The 20,233-nt window shown below is 38.5% G+C and overlaps 1 protein-coding gene across 5 annotated transcripts in view; it reads right to left on the bottom strand.

Annotated features, from left to right (window-relative positions):
- The window catches only part of LOC106091398 (adenylate cyclase type 2), a 499,738-nt gene that overhangs the window by 338,685 nt on the left and 140,820 nt on the right, over positions 1–20,233 (bottom strand). For all 5 annotated transcript variants that reach the window (XM_059360972.1, XM_059360973.1, XM_059360971.1 and 2 more), the window contains one exon: positions 18,017–18,426. In XM_059360972.1, the coding sequence (XP_059216955.1) occupies positions 18,017–18,179 (163 nt within the window). In that variant the 5' untranslated portion in view covers positions 18,180–18,426. The remainder of the gene's footprint in view (positions 1–18,016; positions 18,427–20,233) is intronic.

The following is a 20,233-nucleotide window of genomic DNA, read 5'->3' as shown; positions in this document are numbered from 1 at the left end:
TACAGAGTCATAAGCCGTTGAAAAAATTTGTCAACGCCAACTATATGAAAAATCCGCAATTACTTTTTGGGCAACCCATTAGCTATCATATACATGAACGGTGCACTTATTACCCGATTTCGCTGAAACTGTTACATGTATAGAGCTTCTCGGCACCTCAACCAAATATCAATAAGATCGGACTATATTCGGATATTAATTTGCATATAGAGCTGATATAATAACTTTTGATAATAAATATATCCATGGTGGGGGGAATTGAAAGTTTGGCATGGCAGAACTTAATGCGTTTTTACATGTTTTACTTCATATGTCCAACGCAAAAAAAATTTTCCACCTAACATATTTACAAATTCACTAAAACAATACCGATTTTGAATTTCTGTTTTCAGAAAAATACAATTTTTTCCCAATTTTTGGAATGACTGTCAGAAGCACGAATGTGGAAAATGTATTACATGTGAAACCAGCAAATAGGAACGTATCAAACTACAACGGCTGCCTTCGCTGGGTCATGTTGTCTAAATGAATAAAGAAGCTCCATCGAAAAAGTCTTTTAAAGGCAAGCTCTGTGGTACAAGCAAACCAATAACTCTGATGGAAAGCTCAAGTGGTGAAAAAGCTAGCGATCAAATAAAAATGCCTTGAGTTTGGCCGAGTCAAACTTTGGATACCCACCACCTCGAGTATATATGTAAACCACCTTTCGTCAAAATCCGGTGAAAAATGCATACCTTATACCCCATACCAGCTATATCGATGTAGGTCCCGATTTGGACCAAATACTAATAAGTACAAGTCATTGTTCAATTGTGTATAACAAAAAAATTGGCCATATACGACACGGATGTCGAAAAGCCTAACATAAGTCATTGTGTCAAATTTCAGTGAAATCGGATTATAAATGCGCCTTTTATGGGGCCAAGACTTTAAATCGAGATATCGGTCTACATGGCAGCTATATCCAAATCTGGACCGATTTGGGCCAAGTTGCATAAAAATGTCGAAGAGCCTAACACAAAGCACTGTCCCAAATTTCGGCGAAATCGGACAATAAATGTCTCTTTTATGGGCCTAAAACCTTAAATCGAGCGATCGGTCTATATGGCAGATATATTCAAATCTTGACCGATTTGAGCGAAATTGAAGATGAACGTCGAAGAGCCTAACCAAACTCACTGTCTCAAATTTCAGCGACATCGGACAATAAATGCGTCTTTTATGGCCCCAAAACCTAAAACCTAGATATCGGTCTATATGGCAGCTATATCAAAATCTGAACCGATCTGTGCGATATTGCAGAAGTATGTCAAGGGGCTTAACTTAACTCACTGTCCCAAATTTCGGCGACATCGGACAATAAATGAGCATTTTATGGGCCCAAAACCATAAATCAAGAAATCGGTCTATATGGCAGCTATATCCAAATCTGAATCGATCTGAACCAAATTGAAGAAATATGTCGAAGGGCCTAACACAACTCACAGTCCCAAATTTCATCAAAATCGGACAATAAATGTGGCTTTTATGGGCCTAAGACCCTAAATCGGAGGATCGGTCTATATGGCAGCTATATCCAAATCTGAACCGATCTGCGCCAAATTGACGAAAGATGTCGACGGGCCTAGCACAACTCACTGTCCCAAGTTTCAGTGAAATCGGATAATAAATGTGGCTTTTTTGGGCCTTAGGCCCTTAATCGGAGGATCGGTCTATATTGCAGCTATATCCAAATCTGGACCGATCTGAGCCAAATTGACGAAGGATGTCGAAGGGCCTAACACAACTCACTGCCCCAAATTTCAACCAAATCGGATAATAAATGTGGCTTTTATGGGCCTAAGACCCTAAATCTGCGGATCGGTCTATATGAGGGCTATATCAGGATATAGTCTGATACGGCCCATCGTCGAACTTAGCCTGCTTATGGACAAAAAAGAGTATGCGCAAAGTTTCAGCTCAATATCTCTATTTTTAAAGACTGTAGCGTGATTTCAACAGACAGACGGACAGACATGGCTAGATCGTCTTAGATTTTTACGCTGATCAAGAATATATATACTTTATAGGGTCGGAAATGGATATTTTGATGTGTTGCAAAAGCAATGACAAAATGAATACACCCCCATCCTTCGGTGGTGGGTATAAAAAAATTGGATTTCATCTCACGATAGCGCTCACCATCGTTGAATTGAAGTACAGTCCAATGATGCCACCAGCCCATAAACCGCACCAAAATCTGACTTTTTCTGGCTGCATTGGTAGCTCCTGCAAAGCTTCTGGCTGATCTTCACACCAAAATCGAACCGATTTGATTTCTTGAGCCCTTAGGAGCCTTAATTTTCATCCGATTTCCATCTGATATGACATCCAGCATCCATGGCAAGTATGATCCGAATGACTTCTTTAGCCCCTTCTAAAGCCTCAATTTTCAATCGATTTGGCTGAAATTTCTCACCAAGACGTGTGTTATGACTTTCAACATTCATGTCAAGTATGATCCGAATCGGTTTATAAACATATAGCTCCCAAATAAACCGATCCCCGGTTTTTGACTTCCTTAAGCCTAAGTTTTCACCTCATTTGCTTGGAATTTGGTCCAAATGTTGTAATGGCTGACTGACGCTAAGTTTTATCCGAATCGGTCAATATGGTGATATAGGCCCCCCTAAGTACCGGTATGATTTCTTGAGACCATTGAAGTCTCAATCAATTCCGGATTTCATTGCTAAAAAATAATTCAAATACAAACTCAATTAATACGACTACATATTTAGGGGAATCCATGGTGGTGGAACGTTTTTACTTGTTATTACTTAGAACGCACAATAAGCCGTTAACTTGCTTAGGTTTATGCCCATAGTGGCATGGGGCGGAGTAATACGTGACCTAACCTAATTAATAAATATCTGTGCAAATTTATATGCACACCGTGGGTAGGATGGGGTATAGTCATTCCGTTTATAATAGCTCGGATCGTATTGATATTCTAAATCCATAAAGCCTGATAGCCTGGCGCAGCCGTTCTTCCAGTCAAAGTCCCAGTAGCAGACAACATCCTACTGCCTGATACCACCACCGCAGCGGTTGGGTCTTTGGAGTTCATTCTTAGCCTATTCCCGTGCTCTAAATCTATGGCTTCGTAACTATCCTTGCTATCGTAGCTATCCTTGAGTGACCCTATTTTTTTTAACGAAACTAATAACCTATAATGAGTTGCAGGATATTCCTGCGGAGCTAAATAACAAAACATCCGCTCTACTCAACGGTTCAAGCTCACAACTAAGTGATAATATAATTAATTTCCTCACTCATTCCTCCACAGCTGTTACTTGCTCATTTTAATGTTTCCTTATTTACTTTACAATATGCTTCTTCGTTCTACCAAATCCTTCAAGCCCTGACTACAGGATGACGAAAAAGGACAATATTCAGGACAACATAAAGTTGATTTATTTAAAAAAAAAAAAAAAAATCTGCTGAAAACCCAAAGAAAGATTCATCGGAAATAATCTTAATTGTTTGAGCATTTTAAGTGAGTAAACTTTTTTCAGTATTAACCTGAGGACACAACCACAGGGCTCTAAATGGAGTTAATTGCTGGCATTCATGGAATTTTAGACAACAAACGTCTGTTGTGAAAGTCCACAGCAACACTTTCTAACATCATACCGACCCACAACACCCACATCAAAATTAGCCCATATTATAATGACCTTTAGTTTAACCCCCCATCACTGTCATTGCCATCGTCATCATATACATCCACAACAGCACGGCAGGCATTTAATATGTGTGTGGAAAAAAAACATAGCCTCTCACCATTGCTGTGTTTTGGGTTACTTTGTTTTTTTTCTGTTTTTGTGCCGAGGCTGGCGTAATCATCACTCTCGAGGGGTGACCATGACTTTGAGTAACTTGTTGCATGTTGACAACATATACACAACCAAAAAAAAAAAAAACGAATGTTTTGCAGGAGAGAGGCATAGCAATTGGGGAAAAAAAGAAAAATACGGTCTATTTTTGAAGCATTCTCTGAAAGAAACTTAAAAAAGTGCTCATATTTTTTTGCCAATTAAATACTCGTTTTACTACATGTATAAGATAAAACAAGTAAAAGCGTGCTAAGTTCGGCCGGGCCGAACTATGGATACCCAGCACCTCGGGTATATATGTAAACCACCTTTCATCAAAATTCGGTGAAAATTTCATACCTTATGTCCCATATCAGTTTCATCAAAATATGTTCCGATTTGGACCAGATACTAATAAGTACACTAGCTATATCTAAAAATAAACCGATCTGAACTATATACGACACGGATGTCGAAAAGCCTAACATAAGTCACAGTGTCAAATTTCAGTGAAATCGGATTATAAATGCGCCTTTCGGTCTACATGGCAGCTATATCCAAATCTGGACCGATTTGGGCCAAGTTGCATAACACAAAGCACTGTCATAAATTTTGGCGAAATCGGACAATAATTGCCTCTTTTATGGGCCCAAAACCTTAAATCGAGAGATCGGTCTATATAGCAACTATATCCAAATCTGGACCGATCTGGACCAAATTGAAGAAATATGTCGAAGGGACACACACACAACACAAATCACTGTCCCAAATTTCAGCAAAATCGGATAATAAATGTTGCTTTTATGGGGCTATCACCATAAATCGGAAGATCGGTCTATATGGCAGCTATATTCAAATCTGAACCCATCTGAGCCAAATTAACGAAGGATGTCAATGGGCCTTACACAATTCACTGTCCCGAATTTCATCAAAATCGGATAATAAATGTGGCTTTTGTGGGCCTAAGACCCTAAATAGGAGGATCGGTCTATATGGCAGCTATATCCAAATCTGAACCGATCTGAGCAAATTTAACGAAGGATGTCGAAGGGTCTAACACAACTCACTGTCCCAAATTTCAGCGAAATCGGATAATAAATGTGGCTTTTGTGGGCATAAGACCCTAAATGGGAGGATCGGTCTATATGGCAGCTATATCCAAATCTGAACCGATATTAACCAATTTAATGAAGGATGTCGAAGGGCCCAACACAACTCACTGTCCCAAATTTCAGCAAAATCGGATAATAAATGTGGCTTTTATGGGCCTTAGACCCTAAATCGGAGGATCGGTCTATATGGCAGCTATATCCAAATCTTGACCGATATGAGCCAAATTGACGAAGGATGTCGAAGGGCCTAACACAACTCACTGCCCCAAATTTCAGCAAAATCGGATAATAAATGTGGCTTTTATGGGCCTAAGGCCCTAAATCGGCGGATCGGTCTATATGGGGGCTATAACAAGATATAGTCCGAAATAGCCCATCTTCTTAACTTAATCTGATTATGGACAAAAAAAGAATCTGTGCAAAGTTTCAGCTCAATATCTCTATTTTTAAACACTGTAATTTCAACAGACAGACGGACAGACGGACGGACATGTCTAGATCGTCTTAGATTTTTACGCTGATCAAGAATATATATATTTTATAGGGTCGGAAATGGATGTTTCGAAGTTTTGCAAACGGAATGACAAAATGAATACACCCCCATCCTTCGGTGGTGGGTATAAAAAGAGCATGATTTTAGGTCCAAAAGAGCTCTTTCTGCAGAATTTCCCAAATTGTAAAATTATGAAATTATATAGTTATGGAACCCACCACCATGGATTCTGCTAAAAATTTATATAAACTAAACTTAGTTGAAGGGCATTTTGTTTTTCTACGTACCAAACTTCTGCCGACTTACATATTAGCAATATCAGGCTAAAGACTGATTTGGACCGTACATGGCACAGTTGTTGAAAGTCGTAACAGAGCATCACGTGCAAAATTTTAGCCAAATCGGATGAAAACTGCGGCTTCCAGGGGCTCAAAAATCCAATTCGGAAGATCGTTTTATATGGGAGTTAAATCCAACTCTGAACCGATATGACCCATTAGAAATCCCCAATGACATTCATTACTACTAAGTATCTGTGCAAAATTTCAAGCGGCTAACTTAACTCATTCGACCGTCGTGGCCGACGGACGGACATGTCTAGATCGACTTAGAATGTCGAGACGATCAAGAATATATATGCTTTATGGGATCCTAGATCAAAATTTCAAGGAGTTACAATCGGAACGACTAGATTAGTGTTTATTAAAAAAAACTCATAAAAAATGCCTCCTTCAATTTTTTTGAAACACACCTCTAAATGTTCATTATTTTTTCACCTTTCCACCCTTTAAGGAAATTTTGGGACAGCCATATTTGTAAGAGCTACAAATTAATTAATCAACTAAGCCCAACTTCCTCAATGTTTTTCCGATTGTAAAAACATAGTCATTTGCTTACCGATTTCCACGAAATTTTGCACGAGCGATTTTCCTATGACTCCCGACACTTCTGGTGAATTTCACAGAAATCAGTTCAGATTTGCATATGGGAGCAGGATGGGTTAAAGATTTGCCATAAAAAAAAAATAAAAAAATTATGGCAATTTTTTTTTAATGTGTGATACATAATTCAAACATTTAGAAAATTCTGCAGAAAAAGTTCTTTAAAAGTTTTAAATCCATTCATTTGTTTTAAAGTTATAGCGGTTCGAACATTATTTTGTTGACAAGTATGAATCCTGACAGTATGGCAACACTGCATTACACGAACCCAAATCATGCTCTTTCTTTTAGTTTTTATATGAACTAAAACATATATAATTTCCAAAAAATATGAGCACTTTTTTTCTCCAGTGAATGCCTCCCATTTGCGTATAGGTTTCATTTTGGCCTTTAACATTTGATTGTTGTTGTCGTTGTTGTAACAGCGTGTTGTGCACTGAGGGCGCAGTCCTCGCCGATGAAGAACTCTATCGGGTCAATTCGGTATGTACAACCGCCTGCCATGAGAATGCACATATGGCTGTAATGAAGGACACCATAGACTATAGGTTAGAAACTCGGCATTTAGCTCCATAGCAGTTTGTTCGGTATACACTCAAAAAAAAAAAAAAGTAAACAAGTAAAAAGGCGTTAAGTTCGGCCGGGCCGAACTTTGGATACCTCGGGTATATATGTAAACCACCTTTCATCAAAATTCGCTGAAAATTTCGTACCTTATGTCCCATATCAGTTATATCCAAATATGTTCCGATTTGGACCAAATACTAATAATTACACTAGCTATATCTAAAAATAAACCAATCTCAACCATATACGACACAGATGTCGAAAAGCCGAACATAAGTCACTGTGTCAAATTTCAGTGAAATCGGATTATAAATGCGCCTTTTATGGGGCCAAGACTTTAAATCGAGATATCGGTCTACATGACAGCTTTATCCAAATCTGGACCGATTTGGGCCAAGTTGCATAAAAATGTCGAAGAGCCTAACACAAAGCACTGTGCCAAATTTCGGCGAAATCGGACAATAAATGTCTCTTTTATGGGCCTAAAACCTTAAATCGAGAGATCGGTCTATATGGCAGATATATTCAAATCTTGACCGATTTGAGCAAAATTGAAGATGAACGTCGAACCAAACTCACTGTCTCAAATTTCAGCGACATCGGACAATAAATGCGTCTTTTATGGCCCCAAAACCTAAAACCTAGATATCGGTCTATATGGCAGCTATATCAAAATCTGGACCGATCTGTGCGATATTGCCGAAGTATGTCAAGGGGCTTAACTTAACTCACTGTCCCAAATTTCGGCGACATCGGACAAAAAATGAGCATTTTATGGGCCCAAACGATAAATCAAGAAATCGGTCTATATGGCAGCTATATCCAAATCTGAACCGATCTGAGCTAAATTAAAGAAATATGTCGAAGGGCCTAACACAACTCACTATCCCAAATTTCAGCAAAATCGGACAATAAATGTGGCTTTTATGGGCCTAACACCCTAAATCGGAGGATCGGTCTATATGGCAGCTATATCCAAATCTGGATCGATCTGAGCCAAATTAACGAAGGATATCGATAGGCCTAGCACAACTCACTGTCCCAAGTTTCAGCAAAATCAGATAATAAATGTGGCTTTTATGGGCCTAAGACCCTAAATCGGAGGATCGGTCTATATGGCAGCTATATCCAAATCTGGACCGATCTGAGCCAAATTAACGAAGGATATCGACGGGCCTAGCACAACTCACTGTCCCAAGTTTCAGCGAAATTGGATAACAAATGTGGCTTTTTTGGGCCTTAGACCCTAAATCGGCGGATCGATCTATATGGGGGCTATATCAAGATATAGTCCGATATGCCCATCTTCGAACTTAACCTGCTTATGGACAAAAAAAGAATCTGTGCAAAATTTCAGCTCAATATCTCTATTTTTAAAGACTGTAGCGTGATTTCAACAGACAGACGGACATGTCTAGATCGTCTTAGATTTTTACGCTGATCAAGAATATATCTACTTTATAGGGTCGGAAATGGATATTTCGATGTGTTGCAAACCACCCCATCCTTCGGTGGTGGGTATAAAACGTGTTAAGTTCATCCACCATGGATATATAATTCATTATATTTTATTATAACCCCAGTACCATATCCATAGTTATGTCTAAATAGGTAACAGTTTCAGCAAAATCAAGCAATAAATCAGCTTTTTATGGGATTAAGGCCCCAAAGTGCAACATCAGCCTATATGGCAGCTATATCTACACAGTCTGATCTGGATCATATTTGGGTCGGATGTCGGGAAGCTCACTATTTCAAATTTCAACGAAATTGGGTAATAAATAAAACTTTTATTGGCTTTAGATCCCTTATCGACAGATCGATCTTTATTGCAGCTATATCTAAATATGGTCCGATTTGAACCATATTTGTGTTGCATGTTGGGAGCCGTAAAATAACTCATTATTTCAAATTACTTCAAATTACAGTATGGGCTTTAGACCCTTTATCGGCAGATCGGTCTATATGGCAGCTATATCCAAATATGGTGCGATCTGAACCATATTTCTGTCGGATGTCGGAAGGCTCAAAACAACTCACTGTTTAAAATGTCACCGAAATCCGGTAATAAATGCAGCTTTTGTGGGCTCCAGACCCTTAATCGGCAGATCGGTCTATATGGCAGCTATGTCTCAATATGGTCGGATCTGAACCATATTTAGGTCGGATGTCGAGAGCTTTAAAACAACAAACTGTTTCATATTTCAGCGAAGTCGGTCAATAAATGCAGCTTTTATGGGCTCCAGACCCTTAATCGGCAGATCGGTCTATACGGCAGCTATATCTATATATAGTCCGACCTCAACCATATTTGGGTCCGATGTTCGGAGGCCTATAATAACTCATTATTTCAAATTTCAGCACAATCTGGTAATAAATAAAGCTTTTATTGGCTTCAGACCCTTAATCGGCAGATCGGTCTATATGACAGCTAAATCTATATATAGTCCGATCTAAACCATATTCAAGTCGTATATCGGGAGGCTTAAGTCAACTTACTGTTTCAAATGTCAGTGAAATCGGGTAAAATTAAAGCTTTTATGGGCTTCAGATCCTTTAACGGCAGATCGGTCTATATAGCAGCTATATCCAAATATGGTCCGATTTGGCCCGTTCAAGAACTATCCCCCCCTATCCTATAGTGGTGGGTATAACAAAAAAAAAGCGTGCTAAGTTCGTCCTGGCCGAATCTTATATAACCTCCACCATAAATCGCATTTGTCAAGTTCTTTACCCGATATCTGTTTATAGGCAAACAAAGGATAATGAATTGCTTTGCTATTGGAGCTATACCAAGTTAGGTATCGATTGGGGTCATACTAGGTTTAGCTGTTGGAAACATAAATGGAAGTCATTATGAAAAATTTCAGTCTAATCGGATATGAATTGAGCTATATAGTGGCTAAAAAAATAAAATCAGGAGATCTGTTTATATGGGAGCTATGTCAGTTTATAGACCCCCTAGAGGCTCAAGAAGTATAATCGAGGGATCGATTTATATGGGAACTGTATCCGATTTAGACCATATTTAGGTCAGATTTAAGAACAGTTGTTGAAATTAAAACAAACCATTTCGCGCTAAATTTAAGCCAAATCGGGTAATAGTTGTGCCCTCTAGCGGCTGATGAAGTCAAAATCCGAGTTCAGTTTATATGGGAGCTATATCAGGTAACGACCCGATTTGGACCATACTAAACACTATTGTTCGAAATCAATCAAATCAAATAAAAATGCTTAGTGCAAAATTTCAGTTAAATCGAAAAAGTGTTTAGACGTTTTCGTCCATTGTGATAACATAAGAACAAGTTCCTACCGTTCAACCATCCAGATTGCTTTAAAAAGCCCAACAAATTGGGAGTGTTTATATCCACTAAATCAGATTAGTTCTCAATGAAATACACACTTCCATTCCTGACACTAAAAATAGGTGAAATTTGAACTGTTCAGCTATCTCGTATTAAGAATAACGCAGTATCCGTAGGCGCCGTATGATCAAAGGGAAAGCTCCCTTTGCCTCAAAGCAGTGGCTGCAATAATTTGTCTGGCCACAACGTCCAGAGGCATTAGGTGTACCATTAAATTCATTGCATCAAATGGTGGAGTCCTCAGTGCGGCTGTGATGCAAAAACAAGCCATCTATTGAATCCGGCTGAGTATTGAACATTAGGAGGATTTCTGAAGCGCCGTCCACCAAACCACAACACCATGACATGCGTTTTAAACCCCCAACTTTTTCCAATGGCTCGCTTGCAGATGTATAGGGTAAAAATGGCCTTTCTTGTCCATTCCAAAATGTTGAATTCTGAGGTTAATTTCCTGTCCAGCAAAACACCCAGGTATTTTGTGCCCTTCCACAATATTTCCCTCTCCAAAATTTTGAATTTTAAGATAAATTTTCTGTCCAGCAAAATACCCAGATATTATGCACTTTCAGAAAATGAAATATTCTCTCCTCCGAAGCAGACGGGTGCTACTACTACTACTACTTCTGTCGGATAGTCGTATAATTCTAAGACGATTTAACGATGTCTGTGTGACTGTCCGTCTATCCGTCTGTCCGTCGTCTGTTGAAATCACTCTAGAGCCTTCAAAAATTGAGATATTGAAATTTGGCACAGATACGTCTATTAGATGCACGATGGTTAAATTCTCGAACGGGCCAAATCGGACCATATTTGGATATAGCTGCTATATAGACCGATATTCCAATAAAGGGTCTTACGCCCATAAAAACTTTATTTTTCATCCGATTTTGCTGAAATTTGAAACATAACAGACCTAACTATGGATTAGATCGGTCCATATTTAGATATAGCTGCCATATAGACCGATCTCCCGATAAGGAGTCTGAAGCCCATAAAAGTTTTATTGATTACCCGATTTTGCTGAAATTTAAAACTGCGGGTTATTTAAAGCCTCCCGACATCTGATCTAAATACGGTTCAGATCGGACTATGTTTAGATATAGCTGCCATATAGACCGATCTCCCGATAAAGGGTCTGAAGGCCATAAAAGTTTTATTTATTAACCGATTTTGCTGAAATCTAAAACTGAGGGTTATTTTAAGCCTCCCGACATCTGATCTAAATACGATCCAGAGCGGACTATATTTAGATATAGCTGCTATATAGACCGATCTCCCGATAAAGGGTCTGAAGGCCATAAAAGATTTATTTTTCATCCGATTTCGCTAAAATTTGAAACACTGAGTTATTTTTAGCTTCCTGACACCCGATCTAAATATGGTTCAAATCGGACTATGTTTAGATATAGCTGCCATATAGACCGATCTCCCGATAAGGCGTCTGAAGCCCATAAAAGCATTATTTATTACACGATTTCGCTGAAATTTGAAATAGTGAGTTTTTCTGAGCCAGACGATATCCGACCTTAATATGGTTTAGATCGATTTATAATTAGATACATCTGCTATAAAGACCAATATTTTGTTCTACAAAATTGAATAGTGACATATGTATTAGACCACTCAGTGTCCGTGCCGAATTTGGGTGCTTAAGTTATCCAACTTTCACCGGATTGTGACGAAATGGGATTTAGATATATATACTCGAGGTGGTGGGTATCCAAAGTTCAGCCGGGCCCAACTTAATGCCTTTTTACTTGTTAGACCTATAGCTCCCAAGACTACCATAATGCATCCTTTGGTAAGTTAGTTATTAATAATCTTTCTTACGGTAGTGAAACTCCAGCCCCTTCATCTTTGATGTCGGTTTGACATTATTGATAGCCATTTCAATGTCAAGAAATGCTACCATTGTAAAGGATGATTTTTTAAGAGCTATGGGAAAGTTTTTTCAAAAAATAGCACAAAAAATTAAGAAAAATGCATGAAATCTTTACATGAATCGATAGTACGGTCCATATAATTTAATATTTGAAGATTATTTCATGCAAATGTTGATCGTGACTGCGCCTCAAATGGTCCATCCGCTTAGTCCGATTTCGGCATACTGTTTGCAACATTTCGGCCGATATCTAACAAATAAATGCTACAATATTGTCTTTCAATGCGTCAATTGAAGCGGGATTGTCTGTATAGGCATGAGCTTTAACAAGCAAATTGCAAATTTTTGGCCATGAACATTCCACTAAGGATCAGGGGCAAACATAGCCTCACAAAAAATGTCTAAAGGCGTTAAATCGTATGATCTAGGCGGCGGCCAACTGACCGGTCCCGAACGTGAAATAAAATGTTCACTGAACACTGGCATGTGGCGAACCACTGGCATGTGGCACCGGCTTGTTGAAACCACATGTCAAGCTCGTGCATTTTGGGCAAAAAAGAAAGTTGGATACCATTCACAGTTATGTTTCGATTCACATCACATCTTTGAAGAAATACGGTCCAATGATGCCACCAGCCCAAAATGAGCTTTGTCGCTAAATGGAAGGAGCGAGCGATGAACTTTCTCAACAGAGCACCCATTTTGATAATAAAATTTAATAATTTGCAAGCGTTTTTGGTTTGTAAGACGATTCATGCTTAAATTATAGACCGAACTGAAGATGTTTTACAGTGAACATAACACGAAACGTGCGTGAGCTGTTGAAACCAGTGTTGCCAAAGATAGTAGTTAAAAAATCACCCTCTATAATAAGGTTGACAAATATAGGACTTTGACGGAGTTTCAAGCAGGATTTCGGAAGAAATATTCAACGGATGACAACATATGTAATCTTGCAACTGTCATTGGTCTAAAGTTGGGAGAGAAAAAAAGTCTATGCCTTCTTCGTAGATTTTAAAGCGGCGTTTGACAATATATTTAGGCAGGCCCTAACCCACAAACTCTTTCAGTTGGCAGAATATGATACACAACCTTGAAATATGCTGTATCACCTGGAACCAGGCAGTAAACCTATAAATATCAGAAATTATGGTACTTAACAAAAAAATTGCAGCTTCCAGGAGCTGAAGAAGTCAAATCGGGAGATCGGTTTATATGGGAGCGTTTGGATATAACCTAAACCGATATGGCTCATTTGCAATCCCCAACGACCTACATCAATATTAAGTATTTGTGCAAAATTTCAAGAGGCTAGCTTTAAGCGTTCGACCGCTATCGTGCACTGGTTTTTTTATGAATAGGCAGGTTACGTTCGAAGATGGGCTATATCGGACTGTATCTTGATATACAATAGCTCCCATATATTAGATCGATCCGCCAGATTTAAGGTATTAGGCTCATAAATGCCACATTTATTGTCCGATTTCGCCGAAATTTGGGAAAGTAAATTATGTTTGGCCACTCGACATTCTTCTTCAATTTGGCTCACATCGGTCCAGATTTGGATATAGTTGCCATATAGACCGATCTCTCGATTTGAGGTTTCGAGCCCATAAAAGGTGCATTTATTGTCTGATTTCGCCGGAATTTGGGACAGAGAGTTGTGTTAGGCTCTTCGACATCTTTCTGCAATTTGGCCCAGATAGGACCAGATTTGGGTATAGCTGCCATGTAGACCAATCTCTCGATTTAAGGTCTTGGGCTCATAAAAGGCGCATTTATTGTCCGATTTTGCCGAAATTTGGGACAGTGAGTTATGATAGGCCCATTGACATCCTTCTTCAATTTGGTTTTAATTGGTCCAAATTTGAATATAGCTGCCGTATAGACTGATTTCTCGATTTAAGGTCTTGCGCATTCATAATCTGCTTTCGCTAAAATTTGACATAGTGACATGAGTCGTGCATGGTTTAGATCTATTTATATTTGGATATAGCTACCAAAAAGACCAATATTATGCTCTACAAAATTGAACAATGACTTGTACTTATTAGACCACTGAATGTCCATACCGAATTTGGTCCAAATCGGATCATATTTCGAGATAGTTGCTATGGGGTCTTTCATTTTGCATTTTTCACCTGATTGTGACGAAAGGTGGTTTACATGTATATCCGAGGTGGTGGATATCCAAAATTCTACCCGGTAGAACTCAACGCCTTTGAACTTTTTTTTCTAATTTAGAGGACGGATTGTCATAACAAAGATAAATGCTGTATGATCAATTTTGATAACGCTGCCATGTAAAACGTTTGAACAAAAAAGTGTTGCCCAGCAGCACGTCGTTTGAACTTGCCTAGGAAAAGAAAGACCCTTATCGATGAGCTAAAAATGGCGGTCAACTTGCGGGCTACATTAATTTATGTCCCCAAATTAATTAAATCACCCAGTGTCCTGTTAGGTCATTATGATTGATCAACTATTTTTGGGATGAGGTGGTCCGATAGATATATGGGCAGAATAAAGATATCAGCTACGCAGTCCACAACCTTATAACTTGAATTTAACCTCATATTTCGGTGTATAATCCAATATTTTGGTGTATACCCCATGATTGGTGTATACAGCCGTTTTGGTGGAGGACGTCTATAGGAGGGTTGTATGCCGCACCCCATCTTTCACTTGAGCACAACTTTGAATGGCGCATATCCATCACTTGATCCCCCATTTTTTTAAAGGGTCAAATAACCTATTGGAGGCGATTTAAGGAAGTAAAGCACCACCCACATTCTTGAACACAAAGTTTAATGTCATATTCGTAATCTGCCCCCAAATACCTTTCATTTGAGTCTGATTTAGCTATGATCAAATAATCTCCTCATTTGTGGGTGGGAGACCCCCAAGTACTTCGGCCTAATTTTGTATGTCATATTCGTAGTCAACTCCCGAATACCTTTCATTCGAGTCCCATGTTGTCATTATAGTCCAATATGCCTATTTGCAGGGATTTCGGGGTCGGGGCAGCCCCCAAGGTACTTGGACCCAAATTTTGATATCAAATTTGTGTTCTACACCCGAATACCTTTCATTTGAGTCCCATATTGCCCCTTTTGGGGTAAGGAGGAGTGTCCGCCCCCTTGAGATTTCAATAAATTATATAGCCTATTGCTCGTGTTCCTGTCTGTGGGAGTTGTCCCCACAATAGAATATAGATGTTCGAAATTTTTTCGCCCAATATTTTATTGCAGTAGTCCTCTGAAATATCAATAACACATGTATCAAAGATTGTTGTACCCCTAAATTTATTTGCAAATTGCTCTCGAGGGTCTAAAAATCTTTTTGAACGACTTCGTATTTTCAATTTCAGACTGCATACAAAATTTACAATAATTTTGCTGCATCATGTTCCAAAAGCCGAATCTTCAGTCAAAAGCAATAAATCACTAAAAAACAAATAAAAAGGCATCAAGTTCGGCTGGCCGAACTTTGCATACCCACCACCTCGGTTATGTATGTTAACCACCTTTCGTCATAATCCGGGGAAAATGCATAATTTATGCTCCCATAGCAGCTTTATCGAAATATAGTCCGATATGGACCAAATTCGACACGGATATTATTTATTTTTTTTTTTTTTTTTTATTTATTTATTCATTCATTGCAATACTAAGCCAATTAGGCCAAAATACTTGTATTACAAACATAACTTATACACCTAAGTAGCAATAAGCTACTTAGCAATAAGTAGCAATAAGCTACTATTATTGTTAAATTTTGTAGTACAAAATATTGGTCTTTTTGGTAGCCGTATCCAAATATAGACCGATCTGAACTATATACGACACGGATGTCGAAAAGCCTAACTTAAGTCACTATGTCCAATTTCAGCGAAATCCGATTATAAATATGCCTTTTATGGGGCCAAGACTTTAAATCGAGAGATCGGTCTATATGGCAGCTTTATTGAACTCTGAACCGATCTGGGCTAAATTGAAGGGGTTGTCGAAGGGCCTAACACAACTCACTGTCCCAAATTTCGGCGACATCGGACAATAAATGCGGCTTTTAAGGACCCAAAACCTTAATTCGAGAGATCGGTCTATATATTAGCTACATCCAAATCGGGACCGATCTGCCAAATTGCAGAAAGTTGTCGAAAAGCCTAACGCAACTCACTGTTCCAAATTTCGGCGAAATGGAACAATAAATGCGCTTTTTATGGGGCCAAAACCTTATAACGAGAGATCGGTCAATGTGGCAGCTTTACCCAAATCTAGACCGATCTGAGCCAAATTCAAGAAGAATATTGAAGGTCCTAACACAACTCACTGTCCCAAATTTCAGCAACATCGGACAATAAATGCTTCCTAAATGGGCCTTAGACCTTAAATCGAGAGATCGGTCTAAAAAGCAGCTATATCCAAATCTGAACCAATAAATGCCATATTGCAGAAGGATGTCGAGGGGCCTAATTTAACTCACTGTCCCAAATTTCGGCGACATCGGATAATAAATGAGCTATTTATGGGTTCAAAACCTTTAATCAAGAGATCGGTCCATATGGCAGCTATATGGAAATCTAGACCGATCTGGGCCAAATTGAAGAAGGATGTCGACTGGCCATTTCATTTCACAGATGGATTTCAACACACAGACGGACAATCGGACAGACATGGCTAGATCGTCTTAGATTTTTACGCTGATCAAGAATTTGTATACTTTATAGGGTCGGAAATAAATATTTCGATATGTTGCAAAGGGAATTACAAATGAATATACCTCCATCTTTTTCAAAAAAGAATCAATCCCATACATAACAGACTGTTTGTCAAGTTCCATGGATCATCAGCTGCTGGACTCACTAGTGTCCCCACATTACTGCACATAACTGCTTAAAGTTTCGTCTACATATCTCTATTTGTTCAAAAGTTCCAGAATTATTTCCAAGATTTTTCGATTTGGCAACACTATGCAGCACTCATTTATATAAGAGAGTCTACCCTCTGTTGTTTAATTTGTTATCAAGGGGCAATTCGCATGGAAAATAGATTGACACCCACTACATATATTCCTCCCCCGAAAACCTTTAACACCATTCTTACCTCTTTCATTCTTTGTCTTTTGCCTAAAGCACACACCCACTGTAAAAGAGGGAATCTATTAAAAAAAAAAAAAAAAAAAAAACTTTTACTGAAACTGATGTTGTTGTCACATTTGTTGTAGCTCCAGACATGACATAAGACCTAATACACCATTACAACAAATGAAAACCAGCCCATTAACGTTGGCAAAATGGCAAACAAAATATCAAAATCCAAACCGAAATGAGAGTACGACACGCTGTGTGTGTAAAGCGCTCACAATCATCAACCCATACACTGACACACTCACATACAAAATAAATAAAAAAGGTTTGTTTGCCAGGGCCTTGTGCATTTCCAGTTTTCCACAATTTAATTCTTAATTAATTTATTACACTAGGCCGCATATCCAAAAACACTATGAACACCCCCTACACCACTCTGCCATTCCTCAATAAACAGAGTGTGTGAAAACCAACCTTGAACATGAGCTTGACCTCCTGTATTTTTCTAGAAAGGGTCATAAATGGCATAGAGAATTTCCTACCCCAACAACCCGCACCGCACAACTACATGGCACACCATGACATGCGATGCAATCCATTTGCTAATCGTTATAATTCAATTAAAATGCTAAAGTAATTATGAATGAGCATTTATGCCCACCAACTAACAAAGTCTAATAATTGTATAGCAGGTGCAGTTAGGTGGATGAGCTTACCTGTGTTTCCATTTTCACCATCATTTAAATCATCCGATTCACTGCCGTTGCCTGCCCGGGATGTCATGTTTTTTGCTGCTGCTGCTGCTGTAGCTGCCGTTGAGGGTTTATTCGAATTTATGCCATTTTCTGTTTTTACAATCTCAACATTGTATTTAACCATTGTTTGGTTTAGCTCTTCCTTCTATTCTTGCCTTTTCTTCTCTTCAGCCCTTTAGGGTTTTTCGAATTCTATGGTCACAATAAAACAATTGTCCTTAAAACATTATACTTGGTTGGGGGAGAGCGAGAGAGAGAGGAGATTTAATGTCCTTTTTTGGCAAATCAGCCAAGGGTTATGGTTTTTTTTTTCTTATTTCTTCACAGAGCTTTTCTTGGTATCATTTAAGCTTAATCCAAGAATGCTGTTGCTGAAATGAAAAGGAAATGAAAAAAATTAGCCAAATGAATGAAATCAAACCAGTAAGAGCGTGCTAAGTTCGGCCGGGCCGAATCTTATATACCCTCCACCATTGATCGCATTTGTCGAGTTCTATGCGCGGTGTTTTTTTTTAGACAAACATAGAATATTGAATAAGAACTGTTATGCTATTGGAGCTATATCAAGTTATAGTCCGATTCGGACCATAAATGAATGCTGAACATTGTAGAAGTCATTGTGTAATATTTCAGTTCATTCGGATAAGAATTGCGCCTTGTAGAGGCTCAATAAGCAAATTCGGGAGATAGGTTTATATGGGAGCTGTATCAATCTATTGATCGATTCACACTATATTAGACACGTATGTTGAAGGACATGAGAGAAGCCGTTGTACAAAATTTCAGCCAAATCGGATGAGAATTGCGCCCTCTAGAGGTTTAAGAAGTCAAGATCCCAGATCGGTTTATATGGCAGCTATATCAGGTTCCATACCGATTTACGCCATACTTAGCACAGTTACCATACCGATTTACGCCATACTTAGCACAGTTACCATACCGATTTACGCCATACTTAGCACAGTTATTGGAAGTCATACCAAAACACTACGTGCAAAATTTCAATAAAATCGAATAAGAATTGCGCCCTCTAGAGGCTCAAGAAGTCAAGACCCAAGATCGGATTATATGGCAGCTATATCAAAACATGAATCGATTATAACCATACTTAGCGTAGTTGCTGGAAGTACTACCAAAACACAACGTGCAAAATTTCAATAAAATAGGACGAGAATTTCGCCCTCTAGAGGCTCAAGAAGTCAAGACCCAAAATCGGTTTATATGGCAGCTATATCAAAACATGAATCGATTATAACCATACTTAGCTTAGTTGTTGGAAGTTACACCAAAACATTACGTGCAAAATTTCAATAAAATCGGACGAGAATTACGCCCTCTAGAGGCTCAAGAAGTCAAGACCCAAAATCGGTTTATATGGCAGCTATATCAAAACATGGACCGATTTAAACCATACTTAGCTTAGTTGTTGGAAGTTACACCAAAACATTACGTGCAAAATTTCAATAAAATCGGACGAGAATTACGCCCTCTAGAGGCTCAAGAAGTCAAGACCCAAGATCGGTTTATATGGCAGCTATATCAAAACATGAATCGATTAAAACCATACTTAGCGTAGTTGTTGGAAGTACTACCAAAACACAACGTGCAAAATTTCAATAAAATCGGATAAGAATTGCGCCCTCTAGAGGCTCAAGAACTCAAGACCCAAGATCGGTTTATATGGCAGCTATATCAAAACATGGACCGATTTGACCCATTTACAATACCAGTCGACCTACACTAATAAAAAGTATTTATGGAAAATTTCAAGCGGTTAGCTTTACTGCTTCGAAAGTTTGCGTGCTTTCGACAGACAGACGGACGGACATGGCTAGATGGACTTAAAATGACATGACGATCTAGAATATATATACTTTATGGGGTCTTAGAGGCATATTTCAAGGTGTTACAAACAGAATGACGAAATTAGTATACCCCCATCCTATGGTGGAGGGTATAAAAAGTGTTTTAATTTGAGACGTTCTTGATGCATAATTAGCCTTTTATAACGTAAGACACAAAAAAAAAGCAAGAAACAGTCTAAATTAAGAAAATTTGGTAAGCATTTATAACAAAAAAAACCAGATTTTCGATTTAACATATTAAAATAAATTACTTATTTACGATAATTAAAGATTTAGCAATACGATATACCGAGGGAAATCCGAATTGACAAAA

This window comes from Stomoxys calcitrans, chromosome 1 (genome assembly GCF_963082655.1).
Source record: "Stomoxys calcitrans chromosome 1, idStoCalc2.1, whole genome shotgun sequence".
Taxonomy (NCBI): Eukaryota; Metazoa; Arthropoda; class Insecta; order Diptera; family Muscidae; genus Stomoxys; species Stomoxys calcitrans.
This window is presented reverse-complemented; position numbering and strand designations above follow the sequence as displayed.